This window comes from Nanorana parkeri, unplaced genomic scaffold, assembly GCF_000935625.1.
Source record: "Nanorana parkeri isolate BGI_ZX_2015 unplaced genomic scaffold, ASM93562v1 scaffold534, whole genome shotgun sequence".
Taxonomy (NCBI): Eukaryota; Metazoa; Chordata; class Amphibia; order Anura; family Dicroglossidae; genus Nanorana; species Nanorana parkeri.
Genome location: NW_017306802.1, coordinates 763,187 through 786,817, shown reverse-complemented (window position 1 = coordinate 786,817; position 23,631 = coordinate 763,187). Strand labels below are relative to the sequence as shown.

Below are 23,631 nucleotides of genomic sequence, written 5' to 3'. Positions count from 1 at the left end.
TCAACGTCACAACAACACACCCCCCCCCCCCCCCCCCTAATGCTGCTGTAAGGACTTACCCTTTGTGATGCCTCCGAACAGCTTCTTCCTTCCACTCATTATCCACAGTCCCTCCAGTGCTGGTGCCGTTCTCTGATCCAGCACAGACTCACTCCTCATGTCCCACGGAGTCTGTCCAGCGTGCACGCTCCCAGCTGCCTGGCTGTGTCCATTCAGTGTCAATGTTGCTCTCATCCTCTCCCTTCCAGGCATGCGCCTGCCCACACTTTCTCCTTCACATCGTTCGGGAGTCGGGACTTCTGCTGCCGGGAGTGAGCAGCGCTGACGCAGATAAGTTAGTTGGTATTTGCCAAATTTATTTTTTAAAATTGGGACATATATCTCCTGCTTACCAGCAGGAGATATATGCCCCCCCCCCCCCACAAAATAGACTTTAATGCTACTTTAAGTCTTCTGACTGCACTAAACTGAAGGGGAAATCTGGCTGCTAATGGTACCTATACTTTGCACATCATCTCTGCTCTTTATTAAATAATCTAGAGCTTGCCTATATTAAATTGTCTGTATGCCGTTTTTTGAATTTTAGTGATCGGAGTAGAAGCGGATAAAAGCAGTACTCCACTCATAATGTTTTCTCATTTGGGGTAGAGTGAGTGTGCAATCCTTCCCCTGATCCGCCGGAAGATGCACAGACATATGCTTTAGCTACCCTCTGGTAATTAAACTAATAATGTGGCTTTTCCTCTCTATAGGTAAAATCTCAGGATACTTTTGATGCATGGGTGTCGAAATTAAGGCATCACCGACTTTACCGGCAAAATGAAATTGTGCGGTCACCAAGAGATGCCAACTTTCATATGTTTCCATCAACATCAACTACCGAGTCCTCACCAGCAGCTAACATTACAGTGCCAGAGGGAAAGGTATGCCATTTTTGTTAAGCACTTCAAAGCATCTGATGAATGTAGGTCCATTAGTATTTTTTACTTGTATGCACAATATGAGTTGTAATATGATATAACACTGTTTAGTCACTGTTTATTTCAACTTTTATTGTTTTTGTCTAATTGAGTGATATCCTTTATCAATCTAGTCTAGTCTATGAATTTCCAGTTTGTGTTTTTGTCTTCTAAATCACTTGTGTTCTCCTTTACTTGACCTTGCTTAATAAACCTTTTTTTCTTTTTAAAGTGACCCTCCAGAAGAGTTGCACTCTTTCCACTTATTAGTGGGGATGTTCAGTGATTTGCATCCATAATCTTATTGTCACTTTTAACTTTTTACCTGGAAGACGTCTAATGATCTGCTCACAGCCATGAATTTTTGCAGTCTGCCTGAGGAGTTAAAACCTGCTGGGTCTAGATGCTTGCCTCCACCGTCTGCTGGACAGCATTCAGGATTGTGGTGTAATCATGCTGCAGCTGCAAACCTAGCCTCAATCAGCAGACCTTAAATTGGGATCAGGACACCTAGTGTCTGATCAAAGGTGTCTGCATCCAGACCCAGCAGGTTATTATATTTTAGGATCTGGTTTCCAGCTGTGACTTGTCAGCATCTGTCTCTTTCTGCTCTTAACTTATCTTCAGGATATCTGCTAGCTCTGGCTACAATGTGGAATAATTCTAGTTTCTGCTTTCAGTCTAATTATTTCTAGACTATGCTTATCTGCTGCCAGCCCCGATGTGACCTGGCCCTCAAAAACCCCAGAAAGTGTTAGCTTTTCTCTTCCTTTTTTATCTGAAGCAATCATTCAGATTGAAGCAATCATACCTCCTTGATCTTCACCATTTCATGAATAAGAGCTGCCTATCAAGAGTCGCTGTACTCTCTTTGGTTAATTCAAACTCGCAACACAAATCAGGATACTGTATTGTGATCCACCAAAAGCCTGCATCTTGGATAGAGCTTTGGGAACAGGCAGCTGACAGAAGATTCACTGCATTCCCTTGCATCTTTAAGACTTGTCCTCTTCAGTGCATGTTTCTGCTGGTCTCATTGCCTGCTAATCAAACTTTACCTCTAGTCCTCTTTTTCTTACCTGGTTCCATTTCTAAACACCAATTTTCACATTTGTGATATATTTTTGAAGTTCTGTTGACTATCTTGATGGCTTGTGAGTCAAAGAAAGTGACTCCTCTGCATTGTAGATCTTGAGATCACAACCTCTTCTTGTGATTAATCTAGTTCTTTTTTGCCAAGAATATCTTAGTTCCAGCTGATGTGGCGAGATATAACCTTGATTCATCTACCTTTTGTTGTGTATGGCAGGCCCCTCTGATGGAGGTTGTCATCATACATTCTTTTAGTGCTGCATGGTCAGTAACATAGCACAAAGCTCTTACAAACCTGTTACTAGAACAGAACTCAGATTCTTCCCTTTAGCACCCATGACCATCTGCCATAGTATCTCAGGGCAATTGTTTATACAGCTAAAATAAATATTGCTTGACATCAGGTAACTGTGAAGATAAGGGGTGTCCCGATACTGATACTAGTATTGGTATCGGGACCAATACCGGGCATGTTCATGAGTACTTGTACTCATGAAAATGCCCCAATTCTTAAGGCCGATACCGACATTTTAAATTTTTAAACCGCAGCGGCTGTCTCAGTTCCCGCACTTGTGAGAACCTCAGGCAGCCTGCTAGGGACCTGACAGTAGCTGTCCTTGGCAGTGCCTATCAGGTTCTGTCTCTCTTGCTCCTCCTTCCCGGCACAGGCACAGCCCCACACCACCTATTCAACTCTCCACACAGTATTTCAGGCTGGCACCTGCCGGGTCAGCATAGCCAATGCCTACAGAGCCCTACAGAGATCCACATGTCGCCCAGGTGATATTGGCACGTAGCCTGGTGAGATGTATTCAGCTCTGGTGAGATGTATTCAGCTCTGGTGAGATGCATTCAGCTCTGTTGAGATGCATTTAGCTCTGGTGAGATGCATTTAGCTCTTGTGAGATGCATTTAGCTCTGGTGAGATGTATTTAGCTCTAGTGAGATGTGTTTAGCTCTGGCGACATGTATTTAGCTAAGGTGACGCGTAATTAGCTCAGGTGACACGCATTTAGCTCAGGTGACACGTATTTAGCTCAGGAGACACATATTTAGCTCCGGTGACATGTATTTAGCTCTGGTGACACGTATTTAGCTCCGGGGACATCTGTATTTAGCCCTGGTGACATCTGTATTTAGCCCTGGTGAGAAATTGCCCTAAATTCATCAGTTTGTATTGTTTTAGAAAAAAACTCCCATGTCCCTTTTAAGAAAAAGTATTGGTAACTGGTACTACCTGAGGAAAAGTACTTGGTCTTAAAAAAGTAGTGCCAGGACATCCCTAGTTGACATTTTAGGAAGCAAAGTGGGCAGGGTTGGGGGTCTTATGATTGGGCCACTGTAACTTGCTACAAATCCGGCACAAAACAGCACCATATTGATTATTGAACCTGTTTTTTTTTTTTTACAACCCACTTACTTTATGGTGCACAAATGGATGTGCATGACAAACAAGATAAAAAGCTTTCTCAGTGTTCTTTTCTAAGCAATAATAAGGCTTCCATTCTTGTGTTTGTAGCCAGTGTTTTTGATGTTTTTTCAATGTCTTGGATTCCTTTGCTTACTGAAGTTTACTGAGGCGGCAGCAGCGTGAGAGACTGGAAGAAAAGTGATTTATGTCACTGGGAACATTGACAAAGGGTTACTCGAAAATGTCAGTACAATGTTGACAGATCAGTGAATTCTTTGTAAATAAAAATGCTCGTTGTGTGTTGGCATATGCAGTAACCCAGAATGAATATAATACAAGTAGCATTCTTGTGTGCTTAGATTATCTCTAAAGATCATATATTCTAATACGAATTTGGAAAAGCATTATTACATAATAAAAGTGATAACGTTTTGTAAAGTGGTGAGTAATGAAGTTGCAGTTTACCACTTCACTGGTCCTTCTTGGTGGTGGCATGGTGTTGGTTTGGGGATTGAGAAGACATAAAGAATAGGTCTGAATAGATAGATAGAAATGTAGCAAGTTCTGTAGAGACAATAGTTATATAATGGCAGACCGCAAATTTGATTCATGTCAGGACAAAACATGATATTGAAATGCACTAGATAAATAAAAAGAATCACAGGTTGCAATAGGTTTTAGTGTTAACAACATTTGTGTTTGTTGCCTTATTAAAGATTATGATTATTAAAGTCTGATGAATTACTGCCCAGTTGCAGCTCCTGACCTAAAAGGGGAAGATGAGTACAAAACAGTGGGGATGTATTAAAGCAGGGGTAACCAACTTTGGCTCCAGCTGTGTTGAAACTACAAATCCAAGCAAGCCTCTGCCTCTGGTGTTCATGCCTGACTTATACACTGCCTGGCCAAAAAGAAAAAAAAAGCCACCACCTGGATTGTGGACTGTGTTATGATCTGGGGTTGCTTCAGTTCAGTTGGTCAGGTCTAGGTTCAGCATCATTATGTCCCCAAAATATGAACTTAGCTGCCTACCTGAATATACCAAATGACCGGGCATTTCCATCAATGGATTTTTAATTCCCTGATGGTACGGGCTTTATTTGCAAATAAGGAATTTTAAGTTGTTTAAAGAAAAACTCCAGGAAATTATTACTATACAGGGTTTATATAGCCCCAACAGTTTGCGCAGCGATTTACAATATGAGGAAGACATTATAATCACAATACAATTCAAGACAAGATGGTAAGGAGGAAATGTAACGATTAAGCTTTGCAGTGGGGCTAAACCCCCGCACTGCAATAGTTAACTGCTCGTTTTGGTCTTAAAAAAATATACACTCGCCAGTACCTCTGTCCCGCTTGGCTGTTAGACTGGTCCCCCAAAGCCTTTTCTCCCCCAGGCTCCAACAGTCTAAGGACCCATGACATCATGTCTAATGCATCTGGATTAGATGTGGGGACAGCGCGGGACATTTCACCACCAGATTGGAGGGGGAGAGAGGTGTGAGCGCTCTCCGCATAACTGAGGATCCGGTGAGTATATTTTCTTTATTTTAGCCCCTAAACCTAAACAAGCAGTTAACCCTTTCAGTGCAGGGGTAGCCCACTGCAATGGTTCATTTTTACATTTCCTGTAGTTCTTTATAAACCTGATCTGCAGATAACTGTCACCAGTCTGGTTGCATGCAATGTAAGATAGAACACGTAAATGAGGTAATGACAATGTTATCTGTGCATGGGATTGGTCCAGGGGCTGACTGGCAACTTTGAGCCCAGGGGGGCAAGTACAACCCAGAGGCCCATGTTGCAGCGACTTGGCCCCCCTCCCGCTTTGCCTCTTCTCCCTGCCGCTGCCTGCCACTTTTGCCATCTATGTTACGGTAGTGTGAATGATCGGGTGATGTGAGGACTCACTAGTCAGTCCATGAAAAGGGTGACTGGCTGGGGGATGGGCTGCTGGGCTCCCTGCATGGTTCTGGCCTTACTCCGCTCCATGTCCGGTACTTAGGCACTCTCACTGTAGGCCGCCGGATTCCTGGGCTGTGAGCTGTGGGAGGAGCCGGACAGTGTCAAAGTCAGTGTTCTATAATTTTTCTCGACCCCATACATTTTGTCGACCATGTCAATTACGATGGGGCCGCGTCATCCGAATCAGATGCTTTCATTGCCCCCTTTCTTCATGCACATGCGCACCTGGAAGTGATGCAGCAGATACATTTCTGGTTTGAGAAAAATTATAGCACATTGGTAGCGGAGGGAGGCCTTGTCAGTTCTGTGCACGCACGTGACCGCTGCGCCCCTTTTAGTTCTGCGACTGACTTCAAGCTGTATAGGGACTACAACTCTCAGCACATTATACAGCAATGCAGAATAATACCATCAGCTATAGAGGACTATAAATCCCAGCAATACATTTCAAAGCAATGCAGAATAATACTTTCTGACTACAAATCCCAGCAATACATTGTACAGCAATGCAGAATAATAGTATATTAAATTGGTACATACTCTTTGCTGCTCTGCTCTGGGGTGTCAGCCTGATGTCTTGGTCAGAAGGTCTCAGAAGGGGTGGGGAGAGTCTTAGCGTGGGGGGTGTGCGGGTGGCCAAAGAGCTGTAAGCAGGTACCATGTGGTTCCCCAGAAAGCTACTGCGTGGTCCGCAGCAAACGTGGGACCTAACACAGCCAAATCAATTTGAAAAATTAAAGTGCTGGTATCGGTTTTTAGTATCAGGGCACTTTCCCCAACACTGGTATCAGTGCGTCCCTAGTTTTGAAGGCCTTCAAAAATCATGTGTAATAACACTAACTAGCACTCTGTCACCCAGCATGCGTGCCCAGTCTTGCTCCGCTCTCCTTCTGCTTTTTCTGTGAAGAGTTTATAACACAGAGTGCAGAGGTCAGTGGTGTAATGCACAGTGCAGAAGTCAGTGGTGTAATGCACAGTGCAGAAGTCAGCAGTGTGATGTACAGTGCAGAGGTCAGCGCTGTAACACAGAGGTCAGTGGGGTAACGCACAGTGCAGAGATCAGTGGTGTAACACAGGGTGCAGAGGTCAGTGGGGTAACGCACAGTGCAGAGATCAGTGGTGTAACACAGGGTGCAGAGGTCAGTGGGGTAATGCACAGTGCAGAGATCAGTGGTGTAACACAGGGTGCAGAGGTCAGTGGGGTAATGCACAGTGCAGAGATCAGTGGTGTAACACAGGGCTCAGAGGTCAGTGGTGTAACACAGGATGCAGAAGTCAACGGTGTCATGCAGAGTACAGAGGTAAGCGGTGTAACGCACAGTATGGAAGTCAGAGGTGTAATGCAGTGTGCAGTGGTGTGATACAAAGTGCAGAGGTCAGTGGCATAACAAACAGTGCAGAAGTCAGTGCTGTAACACAGAGTACAGAGGTTATTGGTGTAACGCACAGTACAAAGGTCAGCAGTGCGATGCAAAGTACAGAAGTCAGCGGTGTAATGCAGAGTCCAGAAGTCAGCAGTGTGACGCACAGTACAGAGGTCCGCTGTGTGATGTAGAGTACAAAATGAAAGTATTAACCCACAGTGCTGAGATGAGTGGTGTGACGCACAGTGCAGAGGTCAGTGGTATACGCACAGTACAAAGGTCAGTAATAACACACAGTGCAGAGGTCAGCAGAGTGACGCACAGTACAGAGATCTGCAGTGTAATGTAGAGGTCAGTATGTAATGCAGTGCAACGGTGTAATGTAGAGGTCAGTATGTAATGCAGTGCAACGGTGTAATGTAGAGGTCGGTATGTAACGCAGTGCAGCGGTGTAATGTAAAGGTCAGTATGTAACGCAGTGCAAAGGTTAACTGTGTAATGTAGAGGTCAGAATGTAACGCAGTGCAGAAGTCAGCGGTGTAATGTAGAAGTCAATATGTAACGCAGTGCAGCGGTGTAATGCAGAGGTCAGAATGTAACGCAATGCAGAGGCCAGCGGTCAGTATGTTACGCAGTGCAGCAGTCAGCATGTAACGCACTGCAGCGGTCAGCATGTAACGCAGTGCAGAGGCCAGCATGTAATGCAGTGCAGCTGTCAGTATGTAACACAGTGCAGCGGTCAGCATGTAACGCGGTGCAGAGTTCAGCATGTAATGCAGTGCAGCTGTCAGTATGTAATGCAGTGCAGAGTCCAGCGGTCAGTATGTAACGCAGTGCAGCGGTCAGTATGTAACGCAGTGCAGCGGTCAGCATGTAACACAGTGCAGCGGCCAGTATGTAACACAGTGCATCGGTCAGCATGTAACGCAGTGCAGCCGTCACTATGTTACGCATTGCAGAGGTCAGCATGTAACACAGTGCAGCGGTCAGTATGTAACGCAGTGCAGAGGTCAGTGTGTAATGCAGTGCAGCGGTCGGTATGTAACGCAGTGCAGCGGTCAGTAAAGCAGTGCATCAGTCAGCATGTAACGCAGTGCAGAAGTCAGCATGTAATGCAGTGTAAGGAACAGGAACTTACAGTGGTTCTTCTTCTCTCCTGTTTCAGGTGCTGTGCCATCCTCTTTTCCTCTCCTGGTGGGGGCGGGTGGGGGAAGCAGCGGGGTCGCCTGCACGTTTGGTGATTCCAGCCACTTCCTGCTGTCCTCCCTTTAGGACCCAGACAGACAGCCAGTAGGAGTGCAGTCTCCCTCGGGCCAATGGCAGAAGAAGTGGGTGGAGCGAGCTGCCGAGGAGCCCGAGCACTATACGGGCTAATCAAAGGCAGCCGAAGAGCTTCTTCTCCTCCTCTTTGGCTGCTGCAGGAGCAGAGCGGCCAAGAAGGGAGAGAGGAAAAAAGCAATTGCAGCTGCGCCGGCGGGGGCCGTTTTTACAGGCACCAGAGAGGCCCGGGGGCAATTGCCACCCTGCCCCCCGGCCCAGTCCGCCCCTGGATTGGTCCAACAGAACTAAATGCAGGTAGTAGCCTCTTAGTTTACTTTGATGTTTGTGATGGGTTTACTTTAAGAAGAATACATTGAAAATTAGGTGATAATTTCCCATAAAAATGTAGTATGGAAAAGCAATCCACTGGGTATTACAATTTGAAGCTGGCACAGAATTATTAGGCCATCCTGTTCTTATCTGCTGTCAATCCTGAGTTTCATTATTGGAAGACAGAGTGTTCAAATTGTGTTCCACTAATAATCCTCCTTGGGTCATATTAGGAAAGTGGTATAGACTTTTTATAGTAACTGCCTCACAAGAGAATGACTCATGCTGAAAATACATTTATGAATTTAAAAGTGGTCTCTTTTTAGGCTTCTTCTTATATTTTTTGTGAAACCTTTGGGCAAAATATTGCACTATTGACTTGGTACCTAGCCTAAAAGCAACTTTAATGTCCAGTCTATTCTTTTTGAATGGACTTTTAGCAAAATTACATATCTTTTATCAGTGAAAAAAAATGATTATTTTTATTAAAGATACAAAAATGCATGTTTCAGCCTGCCATAGATGTTGTAAATCAACAGATTTGCTGGGTGAGCAGAAAAAATATGAAAATAAGTTTTGTCTGAGGTCCCACTTTAGTAGCTCTAAACACTTTAGTAGGTTAAGCTGAACTCAAAGCAAACATAGATGTCAACCTGCTAAAGATTTCTAATTCTGTTCTGCCCTCGCAGCCCTACCACCATTTGTCCAAATCGGTGTGCCCTGCCTATAGATCTGGGACTAATAAAACTGAAATGGTCCATGTTTTATATATCCTGACTTTTCAGAATAGGAAACACATGTTTGGTCATGTCTTATGTAGACATGCTGAAAACGAACATGAGCACCCATAGACATTGATAGAAGTATAATGATTTTATTTCTTACAGGTGAATAGTAATTCTCAAATTAACCTGTTGTTAACTGTTGTAACTGTTGTTTTATTGAGCCTGTTTCAGCTTTTATCTTTACCGTATTGGGTATTCTGTAGTGTAGGATTGTACTGTACTGGGAGAGTAACTTTTTGGTATGAGTGATATAAAATGTCAGATGCTATGCATAAAAAGAACAGCCCTTTAGACACCAAGATACATTCCCCTTTAAATTGAAACTGTCACAAACGTGGACAATTTCTGAGTGAATGAAACCATGATTGCTTGCTTCAATCTTAAATGTGTTCTAACAATATTGTTACATTGTGTTGTAGTGTCTATGTGCACATAAAGGCTTGTCCTGCTTGTAGTTTCAACACCATTGCAATTGTAAAAATGGGCAGGGGTGGTTGCTAGATAAAAAAAATTGTTTCTTTATTCTCTATTTAATTAAAAGGGTCCTTTAATAAGGTTGCAGCTGTGCCCCCCTCTCCCCAACCGCTGACACATGTAGCTGCAGGCACTGTGGAGCAGTTCCTCCTCCACAAAAGCACTGAAGTAATTGACCTCCTTAGCATGTACCCCAAGCATTACACAGGCTTGGAATATGTAAATATGTATATATGGTTAACCCTGAAAAATTCAATTAGTTTTGCATGTATTTCTGGAGTGGAGGAAAACCATACCTTTCATGGGGTTAAAGTCCTTCTCTCAGAAGCTCATCTTACCCTACTGAGAACTTTCTTGTTATAATAGATGTAGTGATGTTCAGATACCAAGTACTAGTACTGATGCTTTACCAGCTCCAAGACTAGACTAGAGAAAAGCTGAAAAGTTAGTAGGCAGCTGTCATTTTTAAGGAGCATTGGCTACGGGTTTCCCCGAAAATAAGACCTTGTACTGTTTTGGGGAATTGCTAAAATATAAGGCCTACCCCGAAAATAAGACCTAGTTGTGACAATTCCCAGGGCCAGTGGTGGCATAAGGGGGAACTTGAAGAGCCGCGTGAGAGGAAGGGGAGAATCAGCTGTGCCAACGAAGCCAGCGCTAGAAGAAGCAAGGCGGCACCGGAGGGAGCAGAGCCGCATAAGCCAATGCCTCCTCTATATAGCGCCGGCTCCTGTCACAGGCAGAGTGATACCAAATGCACTCCACCTGTGAGGAATCAATAGTGAAAGTGCGCTTCGCTCGTTTTGGCCAGCGATTGGTTACCAAATTGCTCTTGGAAAGGTACGGCACCCCTGATTGCCCTGATCACCATGTACATGAATACATGTAGACTGTTGTACATGAATAAGTGTGGATTGTTGTACTTTTAAAAAAAGAAATAAGACCTACCCCCAAAAATAAGACCTAGGGTGTTTTTTTGAGCCAAAAATATTTATAAGACAGTGTCTTATTTTCCGGGAAACACGGTATGTGTGTGTATATATATATATATATATACAATACCATTTTTTCCAGACCATACAACTACTGATACTCACAGATACAATTACTGATGCATTTTTGTTTATTGTCGTGTGACAATTTTTCTAACACAATACAGACTAATGATTTCAGGACAGTGGTGGAGCGCCAGGGCCATGTCCCAGCTGCAACCGCGAAAACCCTGGTAGTTCTCATGAAAATGCCAAGTATCGGCACCCGTATCTGAACATCCCTAAATAGATGTGTCATTATTGAATTAAAATGCATTGTCTACAATGGCTACATGTTATCCAGAATAACCGACTGAGGCAGGACATTGTCTTTTGTAGTAAATAATTTTTTCTGAAGGGGTGCATCAAAAACAACAATTATACACATTTATAGAGCTTTGTGTTTTTCACAGAGTTCCCCTTTAAAGGAGCAGCATTGCTTTTTTCCTTTGTTTAATGATGTAAGTATATACCTCGCCTGGTTGTAAGTTATCAGGTGGTTTCTGTATAAAAATGAATTGACTGCAACTGGCTTATTCTATAAACTCTGCAAAGTGTGCAAAATGCGCTCACCCATAACGCTCAGGCCCCATTCACACTGAGCGTATCGCAAATCGCTCGTTTGTTGCACGATTTGCATTTTGCGCGGTTTGTCGCGCAAATGGTTGCATTGAGCAAAGTAGAATCGCGCAGAAATCCGCTCCAAAAAGGGTCCTGTTGTAGCGACGCACGACCCGCGACGAACAGAGCCCCATTGCCATGCATTGGAGAGCGATATCGCGCGGTAAATATCCGCGATATCGCGCCATAAATTGCTCAGTGTGAATTCACTTTACTTGAATTTGGCCACTTAGCCACTTGCACTCTTGTATTGACTGAGCCCAAAATGTGAACATTTAGTCTAGCTGTATGTTTAATATCTGTATCTGTTTAGTTATATTATGAATGAATATAATGCGCAAATAAGCCTGTAAAAAATGTCACATTGTTTCTATTGGTAGAATGCTTTGCCACTTGTATTGAATGTGCCCAAAAATGCAAACATTTAGTTTTGCTGTATATCAGTTTAATTGCATTTTGAATTGGTATCGCAGTTCCCCAATGTATTAGTTTCTATATACCCACATTTCTTACTCTGTTTTCCAGGGTCCACAGAATAACTTCACATGGCAGTCTCCCATCCCATGCAGCAACAGCCTCCCAGCCTCATGTACCACCGGTCAGAGTAAGGTGGTGGCATGGCTACAGGACTCAGAGGAAATGGATAAATGTGCAGAGGGTAGGCTCTTTACTTATTTTATGTTGGCACATGTAATTCCCAAATGATTTGAAAACTTGCTAAACTTCTTTTCAAACTAGAATGTCAGCATACACTTTTTTTTTCTAGTTTTGGATTGAGATTTGGGGGAAATTGCTGACTCAAAAAGTTCAAGAAAATTTTAAATCTTCCACCTTAAACTGCTAGAACAATAAATTCACAGCACAAATATTTAAACATAAAGCTTGGATAAGTTAAAGATAGGATTCCGTAAAGTAGTACTAATGTAGTATGCCATGGCAACCAATCCAAAGAATACACGTATTCTGAAGTCACATCAGGAAGACTGGTTGCTATGGATTACTGCACTTTGCACACTGCCTTTTTAGCTTATTAAAAAAGAACCTAATCTGGCCTAAAATTATGTTACACAACAGATGTATTGAAGTGCGGAGACCGTGTGGTCCCTTCAAGTACTTTTATATCACTTTCTGTGTCCCTGTTCAGCTCACTTGACTCTTTGGTCCAGGATCTACCTGGGGATTTAAAAACTGCCCCAGTTGAAGTTAAGATCTTCTCCTCCCAGTGCTAAGTTCCACCCCTGTTATGTGGGAAGTAGAGGCATTGGCCTTAATAGTTGAATGACAGGTGTGGGGCTGGTGCCAGGAAGGGGCAGGTCTTAATCCTAACATGGGCAGAAGTCAAGGCTCCATGTATAGCCTGAGCCTTGAATTTAAAGGCAATCTGAAACAAAACATACATGGAAGCGCACAACTGTAATGTGGTCAGGTCTCTCATTTACTGACTTTGTGGAAGATGGTGTGCATAGACTCTTCAAAAAACCGGGAGAGGAGCCCCGTGTAACGTGTTCAACAGAAAGTTAGAGCGCTCTAAGGCTTGACAAAGAGGGTTTCCCTCGAAACGCGTAGCCGCCAACTGATCCCACAGGGGTGCCTTACAACCCAAACATATCTCCCTCAGACTCACGAGCACTGACCGATACCGCTCACTGGACCTGTCAGCGTTCGCGCCGCACACCACACGGCAACACACTGCACAGTGCCGATTCCAGCTGCCGGACAACTCTCCCTCTCCTGCTCCAGTTGCCGCTGCTTGGCCCGGCCAGCCGAGGACGCGGCCTGGGGATATCCTAGATAATTTAGATCTTCCTGCCAGGTAACATACGGATCAATATCGCTGACCACAGGGGACTGCAGGGAGTGTATGTGCCCATCCATGACATCACAACCGTCAGTTATATACCAACTATTTATTTCTCAACCAATCAGCCACCCACAGTAGGATGCTCAGCATCTAATCAATTTCTCAGGTAGTTGCGCTCTTCTATGTATTTTTCCCTTGAATTTAAAGGGGCAACCCTGGGGTGTGGGGGTCGATTTAAATACTGCGCAAGTACATGTTGGCATCTTTTAGGCCAGGTAAGGTTAATTTTAAAAAAAACAAAAAACCTTCTACTGTCCTAACATTATTTTCCATTTGTCTGAGGTTTTTAAAAGAGTCTTCTAGAGATGTGAATACTTTAATTTCTACTAGGCTTTGTACCATTGTCAGTTCATTGGAAGATGCTGCTGTTCAGAAGCATGGATTTTAGCCAATTAGACAATCCAAAAAAAGCAGTTATGGAATTTGCATACACAAATACAAAAATGACATCGTCCTTTGTAAACATACGTTATATATTGTTTGGAGATAAGCATAGTACCCTGAATATTTGTTTTAGAATTGTAATGCGAGTCATTTAGACTGCTGAATGCCGACACTGAGAAATATATATGGAAGACGGGATTCACAATGAAAGCCAGTTGAATGAATATAAGAAGGAGTAGACATTGGTCAGAATAATAATGTTATTGATCTATGATCTATCTATCTATCTATGGAACAACATTGTCCTATGAAAACATTGTGCTAGCCTTAAAAAAAGATTCTATTTGGATTGGATTTATATTTAGGAAATGTCCAATAATTTCTCCTGATGTATTTCTTTTTCTTTCTTTTGCTAGATTTGGCACAGTGTCACTCCAATCTGATTGATCTTAGCAAAGTACTTCATAATCTGGAATTGCTGCAAAGGACCCAGTCTGCACCCAATTTCATTGACATGCAGGTGCGGTCATGACTACCCCTAAAATATGTGCATGATTAAAACTTTACTTAAGCAGAGAATGTATTTGATTAACATGTTTCTCAATGTGATATATCAGTGCAACCACTCGCTTAGAATCTTTATGGCATAAGAATTATAGTGAAGATACAATAAATGTAGTTTAAAAGAGAACTATGGGGTAAGTGTTTTTCCCCATAGCTCTCTTAAGGGTCACGAGAGGACATATACTAGCATCCTCCGGTGACCCAAAGCTCAGTATATCGCGAGCTACAGCTTGCAGTATACTGAGACCGCCGCAGCCGGGATGGATCACAATATTACTGTTGCGATCGACTCAGCTTTGTGAGCGACTGCTTGCTCTGTCTATCTAGAGGCAGAGCCAGCTGTGCCCGCCCCCTCCCCCATCCGTTCCTCCACTCAGCCCTGGAGGATCGGAGCGGGGATGGGGGGAATCCCTGCGTGGAGAGGTGACTGGCTGTCACGGCTCACTGCAGGAAGATCGTGAAGTGAGCGAGTGAGGGTATGTGTTTGCTCACTTCCCAATCTATTGAGCCGATGTGTGACAGTTTCATTGTCGAACTATGAGGCTGAGTGATTTTCACTCACCTCATAGTTCTCCTTTAATCTTATGTTTTTGACTAACAATGTAGAATAGCAATTTTCACTTTTAAGACCAGTTAAATTTTTTTTGCTCTTTATTTAAGACCTGAGCTGTCCTTTTAAGATTGGAGTTTTAATCTACTCTGTATGTATAAATATAATTTAAGACATTTCTGTACTCTTAAAAATAACATGCAACAGGTATGATGTACAGCAGTAATCATAAGGTGTCTGCTCCTACCTTCGCAGCATCTCCTGCTGCCCAAGTCTACCACCACTACCACGGAAACTCCCTGAATGTAAATACCAACTTTCAGAAAATGTGTGTGTGTGTGTGTGTGTATATATATATATATATATATATTCCTGTTTTAACACTTGGTAGGAAATCCAAGTTTTCTCTTCCTTCTTTATCAAAGCACTAGTGACAAGACATGCAACAATATCAGTATTGATTTTTTAATCCATGTTTGTCACAATGTATGTCCTGTACAAGACATCTTTATAAGAGGTTGCTGTTGATTGACAACAAGGTTACTCGGATAACTCAGGTCTGCCAGATACAATTGTAAATCTGTTATTCCCATGACATGAATTACCATGTTGTAGACTTGACTGTAAATTGCTGCATCAGCATGGTTGATGTAAGTTGTAGCTACATCCCTTTTATCTATGTTATACTAGCCTTAAATGGTCTGACTCTAGCTACATTGAACTTAAGATCTAAGGTCAACATAAGTAAAATAAAAATGGGTTTGTATGTAAGTAGTTATATAAAATAATGTAATCCTAGTTATACTACAGGGTATATAGTTTACATATCAAACTGACTTTGTGGCATACACATGACATGAAATATTGTCTTGGCAGCTGCAACATGCTACATGGTTTAATGAAGACATGAAAAAATGAAACTCAATACAGAAAGTGACAAATACTAAATATAACATTTCTTTTGTTTATGATTTTGTTTTTCCAATGTGACTTTCTACATTATCCAATTTTCATACTTGTGTATGTGGATTCAAGTATGGGTATGTTCCTGCCATAACACATGCAGAAACGTGTTGCGGTATTGCACTTTTTCCTTCATTTTCAAATGTGGTACATTTTAAAAGAATTACCTTCAAAGATACCTACTGGACAGTGCATTCAACAATTCAGTACATTGGCTTGTTCCACGTTTGTGAGAATATGCTTCATTTTAATACAGTGATTTTTACATTACCTTTTATTTTACCTGCATTGCTGAATGCAGGGTAATGCTGCATGTGCAAATGCTGAAGCACCTGGAGCTACCTTGCTATTTGCATCACTGGGAACCTTTCAAATGTCCTGCTACTACCAGCTTTACTGCAGAAAGGGTTAACACTGAGGGCTGATGTAATCTACTGGGCGGCGTGTTTCATTTGCACACTTTGTGCTTTTACCTGTAATCCAGCATAGAGGAAACACCATCCCACTGTTGCTCCTGCTTTTCAAAGCATCATGTGGAATCCGTTGTGTTCCAGTTGTCCATTTACAGGGACCTGGTCCTCTCTGGCCTTTGGTCACTTTTCAGCACCAGCTACCTTGTTTTTTGAGTACCTTGAGGCCTTGCCTCACACTTTTGGCCTAGTTGCATCACCTGCACACAGGTGCACCATGTCTGCACATAGACACAAAAGGGACAGTCCCGCCACTGTGGGTGACCCCACCCCATACTCTTCTAATGGTTCAAGGACATCTACTTGCTATCTTCTTAGGCAAACAATTCCTGCACTCCAGAATCCAGTGACCCTGTAGTTATAGGATCTACATTACTGGAGTCTCCTTCAGCTCCATAGGGTGAGGCTGAGTACCCTACCCTTTTGTTGGGGGCCTCTACTGTAGTCACTCAAGACTTAGTGGCCAAATTCACCCAATTGCTTGTGGATACTGACCATAGAGGCTCTAATTGTGCCCCAGGGCTATCCCCTGACGAGTCTATCTCTGACTTTCCCCAGGCCATAGAACAGGTTGGGCCACTGATCACTGTGACCATCTCTGACTCAGATTCAGAGTCCCAACAGTCTATCTCTGAGGAGACTTATTTTGGAACACCACAGTCTCCTGTTATCACCTTAAAGTTACAAAATGTTGTTTTGTACCTTATTGATGCAGTTCGTACTACCCTACATTTGGAGGATTAACCTGTTGTCTCTAGCCTTGGGTCTTTCAGAGCCCTTACAGCTTCAAAGACCTTTCCACTACACCCATTATTCAAAGTATCACTTTGCGCAGACTGGAAGCAACCACTCAGGTCTCACCTGAGAGTAACCCACCTTAAAAGGAAAACTACTAGGCAGGTAGAGTGCATGCCTACCTTTAGGGATTCTACTGACAGGTAATTAGAATCCCTTCTTAAATCCCAGTTTGCTCTGTCAGCTTGTGCCCTCCTTCCTGTATTGGCTGTGACCCTAATCTGTCAAACTGTGGCAGAATGGGTTAGAGCCCTCAAAAAGGATCTCTCCACCACCGGAGTATACCCCTTCTTAGTTGAGCATGTAGGGCAGATGTTTGGACCCTTATGCTTTTGTTGTAATGGCTTGTTACAAGCATCTAAGCTTGTGTCCCGCATGGGTCTTGTGTCCATACATATGCGAAGAACATTGTAGGTAAAGGGCTGGGATGCTGATGCCATATCCAAAGAGCATCTGACTCACTTAGCCTTTGAGAGATGTTGTATCTTTGGCCTTGCACTTGTTTCTGTGATCAAGGATTTCATGGGAGGTCTAGGGAGAAGAAGGCAGCTTAAATCCATCCTTCTAGTCTTCCAGTAGATGCCCTCAGGCTAGGATCATAAGGTTGAAAGTCAGAGATAAGCTAAGCTCTCCTAAAAGCATTCAATTCTCCTGCATGAGGTTCCCCCTCCCCCACTTCTGCATGTTGGGGGATAATTGTGAACTAAGATTAATGATTAATAAACAGATTAATGCATCTTCAATAGTCTCCTTGGGTACCTCTCACCCTCTGGATCTGTCACCCATCCTGTCCTTGGGGCATCAAAACTCCTTTCAGTGATATTAAAGTCAAAAGGATTTTAAGCTATTTCAAATGCTGATGGAATCACTTACAATGGATGGTGCACCTTGATGTTTAAAGGTTTTAGTTTCCTGTAGAATCAGCTGCACTATGCAGTCACCCTTGTGTGTGCTAGTAAGCTGTGTGTGTCTCCACAGACAAAGCAAATCAAGCTACTACTCCCCTCCTCCCTGGCCCCATCTCCTCCCTTCTCCAAGCTAGTAAATGAACAGTTGCTGTAATCTGCTCTATCCTTTGTGATCTAGTTCAGGACAGGACGTTCAGGGAAGCTGAGCTGAGAGTCTTGGGAGCAGCTGTTTAGAAACATAATGATTAGAAGTGTCTTGGCAAAAATGTAAAGCAATACTTTGCTGGGCAATGTATGTTTGTTTGATCTGAATTCATTGTTTAAAAAAAATTGAGAGTTTAATACTACTTTCAGTACCTGGTACCTCTTATTGCTCCTCCTCTCCAGAAGGACCTCTGACCTACTGGGTCAACCAGGACCAACTTTGACTGTTCCCTACCTTGATGAAGACCTGGATACTCAGTGTCACCTAAGCACACCTGCTGTGTCTTGGAGCATTGGCTCCTTTGTTCAGGCCAGTGCTTTTTCCTGGCATACCCATTGTGGGATACTCCAAACAACCTCCTGTGAAGAGTCACCTTTGTGGGTCCTTCTAATCAGAATCTTTCTAAAGGCCCTAACACGTGCTTCACTCATTAAAATACCTTTATTCCCAAGACTATTGTTTGGCACTTCAGAACAAGTGGTTCCATCCACATCGGGAGATCCCACCTTGCACAGGTTTCCCGGGTTAAGACACTGTAGGATACCTTCTAGCTGTTGCTGTGCCTTTACCACTGAGAAGCAGTGGCAGTCCTTCCTTCGACAGGGAAGGTGGTCTGGTTCCCGCGATTGAGGATGGCCAGAGTCTCAACTCCACCCGCACTAATTCCCTTAAGGACAGTGCTTTGGGAATGGCTTCCTCTCAACTGGTAGCCTCTGGACAGTGAGGAAATGTTCACAACCTTGATGCATCTCAGATCCTGTGTTGCAGACAGAGATTGTGGCTGGAGAGCCCTGTGCCTCCCTGGGTTGTCAACAGGTGGAACATACTAGTTTCCTGCTGCAGGTATCCTCTGAGTGTATCAGACGTTCCAGCGGGCTGGTAGCGTGGTGAAGAACTCACTGGCAGGAAGAGGCCGATGAGTCCGGAGGCGAAGTATAAATAGGGGTAATCCAATAGAGTAGTCAGAGGCCAGTCCGGGTCGAGGCAGGCAGCGATGGTTCAGTGGCGATAGACAGTCCACGGGTTCGGTAATCAGGAAGTGCAAACGAAGGGGGGTAACAGGTAACAACACAATCCACAGAGAGGCTAGGTGTTCGCACCATAAGGTGGAATTACTCAGCAACAAGCCAGAGCTCTGGCCAGGTTTTTATAGCCAGGGGATGTAAGACCACCCCCCGGTCACCGAGGCAGCCAGGAGGCCTCCCTCCCCGGGAGCCAATGGCAGGCGAGAAAGGTTGAAGGTGTGTGCTGGGAACCTCCCCAGCAAGGCCCACACCTGATAGCCCTAATGGCGCAGGAACGTGCATGCGCACCCGCAACCCGGGCACCAGGAGTTCTACCAGGCCGGAGGGGAACCCGTGCCCTGCGCCCTGCCCCTTGTCCCCGTGAAGAGGTAACACCCCTTGCTTTCTGACAGAGGGGAACAGAGTATATCTTGACTATGATTTTGTGGCACATGTCCACCTGGGCATTGGGGATAGGTTCTTATTCTTTTGTGAATCTTGGGTAAAGGAGGGGTTTTCCTTGGGCTGGCCAATAGTTTTCTGTTTGCCAGTATCCAAACCTCCTGTATGCAGCAGTATAACCCAACAGTATCTGCATTCCTGTGTCCCTTAATACTCTCCAAGAAAATGATTTTATGGTGAGTACAAAAATCCTTTTTTGCAGCTTGTCTCTGGGCAACCTTTCTATCTTTATTTCAAAAACGGCTAAATTGACACACTAGTTTAAAAAAGTGTGATACGCTGTGAGGAAGCACAACATGACTTAACAAATGCAACGAAGACACAGCCACCAAATACCCCATGTTTTTTGTTGTATATGTCTTGTTTTTGTACTGGCTATATGTTTTAACACGTATTGCAAGCACAACTGTGTTTTTGTGAATAAACCGAGATAATCTGTCAGGATGGGAAGCGTAATTCTGGGACTGTCATCCTTATCCATTCTTCACTACTTAAAGCTGAACTCACAAACAGCCAAATACACAGATGAAATTCATATAAGGGAGGTGTTTCACCTGTTAAAGGAATTGTATATCTGTTGATTTCAGTTTTGAGACTTAAGTCTCTCTGTCACACAACACAGCCATGTCTGGCAAGAAACCTGAATTTCCTCTGCCTTAGCATATAAGCACAAACAGGTTCTGTCCAACCCTAAGCCTGTGACTAGACAGCGAGAGGAGAAGCAGCACAATGTCACTGTACACTCTTCGTCTAGTAGCATGGTCCTTGCACTGCAGTACAACTGATTGTCTTCTTGTGCTGCCTCTCCCTCTGCCAGTTTAACCTCTACAGAACAGAGAGTACAAGAGGCTGATGCCATATTAAGGTATTATACTGCTTGCATTCAAAAAGACACATCTAATTATTTTATAATGAATATAGAGCTACAATAATGTGTATCTTTTATATCTGCCTTGAAATGAGCGGAAGAAGCTCAGAAATCTCCGACCATAGAACAAATTTGCAGGCAAAGTGTTTTGACATCACATACTTACAAGTAGCGAAGCACAATATGCATGGCACTCTTGGGACTTACACCTTTAAAACAGGTTATCTGTGGTGGCTCCTATGTTTCTACTGAAACATGTTCTTTTTAAGGTACCCAGACATTTAGACCTTGATTAGGCCCTACTGACGGGTTAGGCCTGACATGCACATCTACTAGACATCATTGCCAGGCAAACCTCTCTAAACTTTGTGCTACTTTATCTCTGCTTCATTAGCTATTGGCTGACATTGATGACCTGTCAATCTGAGATCTTGAAAATAAACCCTAACCTATCGCCACTCTTACACCATACAAATCATGTAATCGCAATAGATTTAATTAGACCCTTTGTCCTATATATGTGTACCTTTTATAAATTGCACTGAGAAAGGTGGGCGCTTGTGTGGAACTGTTCACTAATATTGTATGTCAGCTTGTCTTGTCTTTGCTTCTGGCTTAATGTCTGCAATTTAATGGCTTTCTGTTGCTTTTAATGCTTTGTGCAATTTAGGCTAACTGTGTAGATATGTCAAAGAAAGACAAGCGCGCGTCGAGGAGGTGGAGAACAAAAAGTGTCAGCAAAGATGCAAAAATACAACTTCAGGTACAACTTTAATCCCTAATTTAATACAGTGGTTTCAGACTGCCCCACAATTAACATGGATTAACTTTAAATTGTAACTGTACTGTTAAAACACAACGTTGTATTTTTTAAAATCTATCCAGTAACCCCAAACACCCTTGTGAATATAATGTCTTACTTTTGCTTGCCCTTTCCTCCACGTTGAGAGTTAACATACCTATCTCCCTTCAGTAAATGAACCCTAATGTCTCCAACAACAGGGGCTATAAATTATGTTTACGTACTCCACTGCACGTATATAAAAACTAGAGAAACAGATCACAAACTGTTGGAAGCAACCTGCATACCTTAGCTTATTCCTTTCCTTTCCTTGCTTCCAAACAGCCAACAAATGCACATCCAAAGGATCTGAAGCATTATACTCTATACACAGGACAATACACTAGATTTTTGTAAACAGGCTGTAAACAAGTGAACAAAGCAAGATTTACACTGGCATGAGCCTGGGTTGATAGCTCTCAAATACCGGGGAATAAAAAGGCTAAAGTAAGGGGTTATATCAGCAGTTGGTTGGTGGATGTATACTATATATATACTATATACTATGTGCGTGTGTATATATATATACACACACACACACACACACACACACACACACACACACTAATGTGTACAGTACAGTTATCCTTTAAATGTTATGAAACATCATTTTGTTTAATCCTAGTCCTAGGTGGGGCCCAAGAACATATCCATTTGTTCTGACTTTAGGAGCTAATGATTTTTATCAAATGCACAGTATAGTGACTTTGTCGCTCTATGGCCTGTAACGTTTGTTTGTTAAAACCTGGATTTGGGGCCCAGAGTTTCAGTAACTAGTTTACAGAAACAGGTAAACTTCCTTGAAGTGTATGCAGTTTCATCTGAAGGGAATTTGTTTTTTTCCTCTGCTTCAATATATAGCTTTAAGTAAACCTGTGGATAAATGAAAAGACATCAGAAAAGACATCAGAGGTAGCTGACAGCATTAGCTGTCCTTACGTACTAGTGTAATGCAGGCAGCCCTTCTATATATTATAGAATGTATTGTTAATCATTCTTCTTAATTTGTTTTACCAAAGAAAGAAAATTGATCTGGCTGTAACAGCACCCTAATTACTAATAAACCACTAATCTATGTACACCTATTTCTAAAGGCTTTTCCGTCTCTCCTGCACATATTTATAACTAGTCTGCTTGCTCCGCTCACATTGTGTCCCTTTTTCTAACATATAACAAAGCCTCATTGTGTGGTCTGTGTACACAGTTGTCTGTTGTATATGTTAGTTTTACTTGCTGTTTTCTTTGTTGCTCTTGCTCATAAAATTAGCATATCATATACAGAATGTATGCTAATAATTCATTAATACCAAATTCCCTTAAAAGAAGCACATTGCCGAGATTCTTTGTATGTTCGACCAAATGCCTATTCTACTCCAGAAAGCACTCTTACCAAACTATTTTACAGTCTTTATAATTACCATGAATAATAGTATTTCTTCAGCAACATATAACCAATGCTAAACAAGAATATGTAGAAATATATGTACATACATCTCATCAGTCACGGCAAGAAACAGGGATTAGCTAGATGCCTTAGGATAGCATAATGTTCCATGCAGCTCTATTTTCGAGACAGAAGGTATATTATTATTTTTTTTTTTTTAAACACCCCATGTAAATTTAAATTTCCCTTTATCTGTGCAGTCTGTGCCTATTTTTCGTAGTCTATTTTTTCCCTTTTAAGGAGTCATACTCGGCCATTAATATAATAATAATACCTGTCTATCGACATGCATGGGTACTTACAGTCAGTGGTGAATAAAGGCCAGTAGAACATGTCCTGCACTGAGCAGACCAAGCACAAAGCAATTTCCATGTACACATTTATTGTAATAATATTTCAAGTTACATTAATATTTGTTGATTATTTTACAAAATAAAAGGCAATTTACCACTATGTCCATAGATATATTGCACCATAAAATGTCGATGAGTTTTGGAGCCCAGATATATGACAGCAATTTCTTGCACCTATTTTTAACTAGTTGACATCCGCGGTGTTAAACCCCCTTCCCATCCAGGCCATTTTTCAGTATTCAGCGCTGCGGTACTTTAACTGACATTTATTCCGTCATGCAGCGCTGTACTGAAATGAATTTTATACCCTTTTTTGGGGACAGATAGAGCTTTCTTTTGGTGGTATTTATTCACCACTGGGGGGTTTATTTTTTTACTATATTAAGGAAAAATTACTGAAATTTAAAAAAAAAAAACAGTTTCCCCTATATTAAATGATAAAACATTTATTATTACCCAATTTTTTGGTAAAATATAAAAGATGGGGTCACGTCGGGTAAAAAGACACTAAACATGTCAAGCCTTAAAATTGCGTGCGCGCGCGAAACCTCAAAAAACGATAATACCCAAAATTGGCCCTAGGCGACGCTTTAAAAGCTGTTACCGCTCATCAGTTTAGTGTTATCAGTGATTGATGGCCCTAAAATGATTGCTCTCACTGCGA

The 23,631-nt window shown here is 42.6% G+C and overlaps 1 protein-coding gene across 1 annotated transcript in view; it reads left to right on the top strand.

Moving 5' to 3' along the window:
* The window catches only part of OSBPL6 (oxysterol binding protein like 6), a 97,266-nt gene that overhangs the window by 27,772 nt on the left and 45,863 nt on the right, over positions 1–23,631 (top strand). Inside the window, exons 5-8 of the mRNA XM_018561621.1 lie at positions 753–923; positions 11,821–11,953; positions 13,957–14,060; positions 21,000–21,092. Of these exons, the coding sequence (XP_018417123.1) occupies positions 753–923; positions 11,821–11,953; positions 13,957–14,060; positions 21,000–21,092 (501 nt within the window). The remainder of the gene's footprint in view (positions 1–752; positions 924–11,820; positions 11,954–13,956; positions 14,061–20,999; positions 21,093–23,631) is intronic.